Source organism: Onychostruthus taczanowskii, unplaced genomic scaffold (assembly GCF_017590055.1).
Source record: "Onychostruthus taczanowskii isolate IOZ18803 unplaced genomic scaffold, ASM1759005v1 scaffold28, whole genome shotgun sequence".
NCBI classification, from domain to species: Eukaryota; Metazoa; Chordata; class Aves; order Passeriformes; family Passeridae; genus Onychostruthus; species Onychostruthus taczanowskii.
Window position 1 is genome coordinate 44,498 of NW_024500128.1, and position 6,000 is coordinate 50,497.

At 47.9% G+C, this 6,000-nt stretch overlaps 1 protein-coding gene across 1 annotated transcript in view; it reads right to left on the reverse strand.

The window, feature by feature from the left end:
* The window catches only part of LOC121337695 (sodium bicarbonate cotransporter 3-like), a 46,626-nt gene extending 43,377 nt beyond the window's left edge, over window positions 1-3,249 (reverse strand). The window contains exon 1 of the mRNA XM_041407957.1: window positions 3,033-3,249. Coding sequence (XP_041263891.1) covers window positions 3,033-3,080 — 48 coding nt within the window. The 5' untranslated portion in view covers window positions 3,081-3,249. The remainder of the gene's footprint in view (window positions 1-3,032) is intronic.
* Between the last annotated feature and the right edge of the window lie 2,751 nt (window positions 3,250-6,000).

The following is a 6,000-nucleotide window of genomic DNA, read 5'->3' on the forward strand; positions in this document are numbered from 1 at the left end:
AGGGAAGAGGAAAAACAAGACAAGCATACAACTCCTCCTCCTTACACTCACAACCTCCAGCTGTTTTCAAATCAGATTTCCTGGGGCTGTTGCTCATCCATTCACTAACCTCAATGTATCTGTCTTCCAATGTTTGTCCAAACTCCCCTTAAGTTCACACTGTATACATTGTATAGCAACTATACTTGTGAATCCCTACACCGAGTTTCTTTTGTTTGTTTTGAACGGAGCACCTAAGTCTGATTTCACTGTGTGCCTCCTCTTCCATGTTCATCTACTTTATCCACAGGAGTTTTATAGAGCCTTACCATATCACTAGTCTTACCATCTCTACTAGAATGATGATGCTAGGCTGACAAGTCCTAGACTGTTGAATCCTTTATCACCTCTGAACTAAATTCATACCCTCTTGTTACTCAGTGAACATTTTCCAATAATAATGCATCTTTTTTAAGATGGGGGCAGAACATCTAAGAGTATGTCAGGTATGAAAGAACCATGGATTTATGCAGTTATGTATCTTTTTCCTATTGTATTTTCTAGTCATCCCAGATGTTCTGATCATCAGTTGCTCTCTGGTTCTAGTAACTATCAGGCATTTGTTTCACCTCGTTCTTCCAACCTTCAAGTACATATTGCCACTAATCAGGTTCTTCAAAACACCAAAGTTCCAAAGACTTATTCATTCTCTTCTGTAAGACTGGACCTAAAGTATAAAACAAGCAAGGTTCAAGGATTTTTTTTGTATTTTTGATAAACTAAATGGGAGGGGGAGGAGGCAGCCTGTGACCAATAGAAGTGCTCCGCCATAAGAGAGCCACCAGATCTTAACACATTACATATCTAATATTCTATGAACACAGAAACAACATGAGAGGAAGGAAGAAAAGGAATTTTTAGGGACTCCTCTGTTTGATTACACTTCTGTATTTTTAAGCCACAGCAATGAAGCTCTCAGATTTGATCTACACTTTTTTACAAAGCCCTTCCATCTTATTGAGATGTTTATTTCTGAAAAAGTTATGCACATGTAAGCAGTTTTAGCAGTTTCTCTGCAAGCAGGAAAGTAGCCTGTACTGTCAAGAAACACAGGATTAGAAAAATTACGTCAAGCTCTATTGTCAAAAATACTCATCTTTGGGATTAAGTAGCTCTCTTGTATATAAAATTACACCTCTTGCATATGAAACCCACAACAAATCCAATACTGCTATACTATGCAACTACCCAAAGATCAGTATATCTTGTCTTTCTGTAAGCTATTTAATTCCTGTGTTTTCCCCAGAAATCGCTTTGTTCCAGTTCCTATCAACTCTTCTGCCCTCTCACTTTTCTAACCATTTCAACTCAGCTGGAATTACCTCCCAAATACACTTTGGCACCAAGGTCAGGTATTGCTGCTGCAAGGAAACCAATCTGGACCACTCCAGTAAGCACTTCTGTTCCAAACAGCCGCATCAAAAATGACCACGCAATAATACAGGAGTTCATCCCAAAAAAATTAATTTCTAATTAACAGAATCTAAATGACATCTAATCAACAAATGTGCTCAGGGCACACTGACTTTCATTACATCTGCAATACTCTTTTCATTTGGATTCACCTTACAAATCACTGGAGATGGTAACCATTACCATCTTCCACTGCAAACCCACACTTGAAGCTCAAAGTTTTTCAACTCCTTCCACACAGTTTAGCATCTCTTTGCTATATATAGGGAGTATTCTCCTGCCAGCTAAGAAGAAATACGTCATACAGAGGGGCAAGTTAGTTTTAATATGAATTAAACCTCTTAAGCAGTCTGCTCTTACACAGAATCTATCTTGAAGAAGTTAACATGAATTGGAAATATACCTTTTCTGCAGCAGTGACAAGATGGAGTAATGGTCTAGAACACATCTGCAAAACCTTTCAACATGAGCACAAGCATTAATTCCTGAAGCCAACATACAAATACTGTAACATATGCAAAATTCACGGCCCTTCTAACCACTAAGTTATCAACACTCCTGTTATAACAAAGGAAAAACACACTGAACATACTGATGTCACAGGAAGCGAGCACTTCATTAGACTGCCAATTTTATCAAATGTGACTCAAGTCTCTCCTTGAAGAGTAACGGAAAGACTATGAAAACTCATGTGTTTCCAGTGTTATTTCTCTATCCATCACAGCATTCTTTGTGTTACAAACTACACATCCCTCCTCTTCAGGCACTGAAGACAAATCCCTGTGCGACACCTTTTTGGAAAAGGCCCTGAAGGAGAACATCAGAATAAGAGCTCAGAGGCTCATTAACAAAATCCAGACCTTGAGTCATCTGAAGGGAGGGGAAATTACAAGCGTGGAACCACATGTATTTTTGCAGCACAGGAAGGCAACACATGCCTGCTTCACTGAGCCACCCGGCCCGAGAAGGAAATGAACCCAGGTTCCGTAGTTCTACCTATCTCCCCCTCACCAACACTTCCACTCCCCAGGACTAGAAGCCCGCCGGGGAAGCGTGCCCACCACCGGAGCCGACCCCGCCGCCGTGCAACACGAGGACAAGGGGAAGCTCGCCGCTTGCCATGTGTGCGCACTTCTCCCTCGCCCAGGAACTCGTCAGCCAGCGGGGCAGGGAGAAAGGCGAGGCCAGGGGCGGCCGCGCCGCCCACCGCCGCCGGCACAAGCCCTGCGGGGCTCTCACAAAGGAACGGGGGGGTGGACGGGGCGGCCGCGGCCGCCGAGCACACGGAGCTCGCGGCCGAACAAAAGGCTCCGGCCCCGCCGCCGCCCCCCGGGGATGGCAGAGGTGGGGGGGGAGACACGGCCGCGCGCACTCGGCCGGCACGCGGGGACACCGGGCGAGAGCGGCCGGGACCCCCGGCCGAGGATCCCGCCGCCGAGGGCTGGGGAGCCACGGCAAGGGGGCAGCCCCGCCGTGCCCCCGCAGGAGGGCAGCGGCACGACCCCCGGGCAGGACGCGGGACAGCGCTGCCCCGTGGCGGCCCCTTTGTGCGCCCCCCACCGCACCGCACCCCCTGTTACCGTGGTGAGCAACGGTCTCATCTGCTCGCCCGCCCGCTCCTCTTCCATCGCGGCCCCGCCGAGATCGCCCGGGAGACAGAGCGAGAGAAAAGGGCGCGGAGCGGCAGAAGAACGGCGAGCTGGAACCGGACGCGGGGGCTGCGCTGCCTGGCAGAGGCGGGCGGCGCCGGTGCCCTCAGGACGGGGCGGCCGCGACTGCTCCGCCGCACCGGGGGCTGAGCCCGGACCGCCTCGGCGGCGCGCCCGCTNNNGGGCGCGGGGGCGGCGCGCTCGGTCCCACGCGAAGCCGCGTGGCGGGCCCGGTCCCCGCGCCGCCGCTGCCAGCACCGGGAGCACCGCGGGACACAAGGGATCAGCTCCCGGCGGGACAGGGAGGTCTGCTTAACGCTTGCCTTTTTTTTTTTTTTTTTTTCCCCTTTTTTTTTTCCTTTTTTTTTTTTTTTTTTTGTCTGATCTTTATTTGCCCACCCGGTAACTTCTGCCAGCCTTTTACCACGCAAGCTGAAATTTTCCATGCCAGGTGTCTGCCTCAGGCTGATTTTTTTTTTTTTCTTTTGGAAAAAAAGTAATGAAAATAATTCAGTCATTTCCAAAAATAACGTTATTTGCCCTTGCATAAATAGTCCAACAATCCTTTATTCAAAAGGCTGGGGGGCTGGGAGGGAGCAATATCAAGGTTGTACTTCTGGCTGCCCCTGTAAAGCTTTGCTCCAGTGAAAGTTTTTAGAAACAGCTGTTAACACTTGTCTAGTAGAGATAACTTTGCCTTGTCTGCCTCTAAAAATTACAACCTCCTTAGGCTCATTCAGTTGTGAAACACCTTGTGCTGCTGGGGCTGAACCTCCACATACAGCAGGTGAACCATCCCTTAGTGCTTCCTGTTCTTGACTACATGCTCACATTGCCCTGGGGCTCCTCCTTACACCTATTCCCACTACACTCTAGGGGGGATTGCGTACTGTGGCTCCTTTTTCCAGCCTGACACTCTGCAGTCTTTATTTGCCCACAGCTTCTGGGCTGAGCTGTCTCTGAAGCTCTAACGTTAACACAGGGAGGTGATGGGCACCAGCAGGGCAGAGAGGCCACAAAGCTCTACATCATGTGCAATACAGCCCGTTCCCTGGATCACTCTGGGGATGCTTTGGGCTTAGCATTTGTTTCATACAGTGTCGGAACTCTGAATGGCTGGGAAGTGTCAGGAAGAAAATAACAGTGACTTCACTGCAACAGGGCCAGTCCCAGCTTGACTTCTGAAAGAAGCAAAAATTCTAGAGTGACTTGATGAGAGGCACAGAGGTTTCAGGATCAGGCAGGGATCGCAGGAGATGCAGTGTAAAAGTGAAGGCAGGCAGGCTGAGGCAGATACAGCACGGTCGGGACAAAGCAAGGCGAGGGGATCTCAGCTGGACTGGGTCTCAAACAAGCCCTCTCAAATGGAGAGGGAAGAGCTTCTGGTCTTATCAGCCGTTTTGGAAGCAGCAAATGAAAGGAATGCGTGCATCAACAAATACCGTGCTGAACTAAGAACACTATAAATGGAGGCTGTGCAGAGCCTGTGGACAAAAATATAAACCTGGCTGTGGAGGCAAAGCAGGCCTCTGGCACTGCCTACCAGCAGGAGGCTTAGCACAGCCTCAAACACCGGCTTGCTTTGGAGGCTGGCCACAGGAGAGCAAAAGGCTCCCGATGTTTGCCTGAGCCTGGGGAAGAAGAGCGGATTGGTGACCAGTAACCCTCTCTATGCTTTTCAGGAAAGGTGCTGGCAGAGCCAGATCATTCTGCAAACAAAATTAGTTCACCATTTCTCTGAACAGAAGCAAATGCCCTGGAGGGAATAGCAGGTGCACACACCGTTGGATGGCACTGGGCACAGATGCAATCCTTGCAATCCTAGCCAGAGCTCCTGACCCATACAACCTGGAGGGAGGTTTTAAATTAAAGATTTGGCATACACCAGGTCACTAAAACCTGCACTTTGAGAAATGCATCATTAGTGTAAACTACACCTGCCTAGTTGTACTGAGGAGATGAAGTAAATAAGACAAACTGTGCAGAACTGATTGAATAGGGAGCAGTCTTAACACAGTCTTCAATCAAAGATCATGACCTAGAGTTTTAATGGATAATAAAGCACTGAGCACAACCACCACAAAAATAATAACCTTGATATTAAGGGCCTTAATACACCTGCAGTATGACTGTGACCTATTCCGTCCTTTCCTTGTCCAGGAACAGTACTGGCAGAGTTTCAGCCCAGTTAAACCATTGAAAATGGTCTTGTACAAAACAGCATGGCTATAAAAAGGGATGGATTGCAACTTCAGGTCCCACGTAATTGATGCTAAATATGACTTGGGAGGCAGATTGCAGTGGTCCTCCATTGATGCTGGGATGCACACAACCCATATTGCGCTGAACTTCTCCATTCTCTGAGGATTCAGCCTAGAGAACAATAATATCTAAAACAGGACTTCCTGTAATGTGCAGTGAACTGCAGTATTTATTGAGGTTTCACAGGGAACAGCAGATGAAGGGTTAGAGTGATAAAGATGTTTGGGCCTTCAAAAAGGAGCCTACTGACATGAGTGCCAGTTAGTTTTATACAAAAGGATGTTCCTTCCCCCTTGATCTCTGAGAAGGGATCTCTGACAAGATGCTCCAGCACTTTTTTCACTGCCATCAGAGAATGCCCAATGGACAAATCAAGGTTCAGTAAGGGCAACAGGGCCCAGCATTCATCCACCTTACTTCCTTTGCCACTCTGTGGAGAACAACGTCTCCAGGTGAACACTCAGTCATTTGCTGAGCTGAAAAACTTGTTTGCTCATTGAATTCTATCTGGTCACCATATGTATAACTACAGCAGAAAAGGTCAATCTAGCTTCCTCATGCCATGCCGCCTGAGTGAAAATAAACTGATGCCACCGTTTACAACAAGTTGACCAGATCTTCAAAACATTCAAAACTT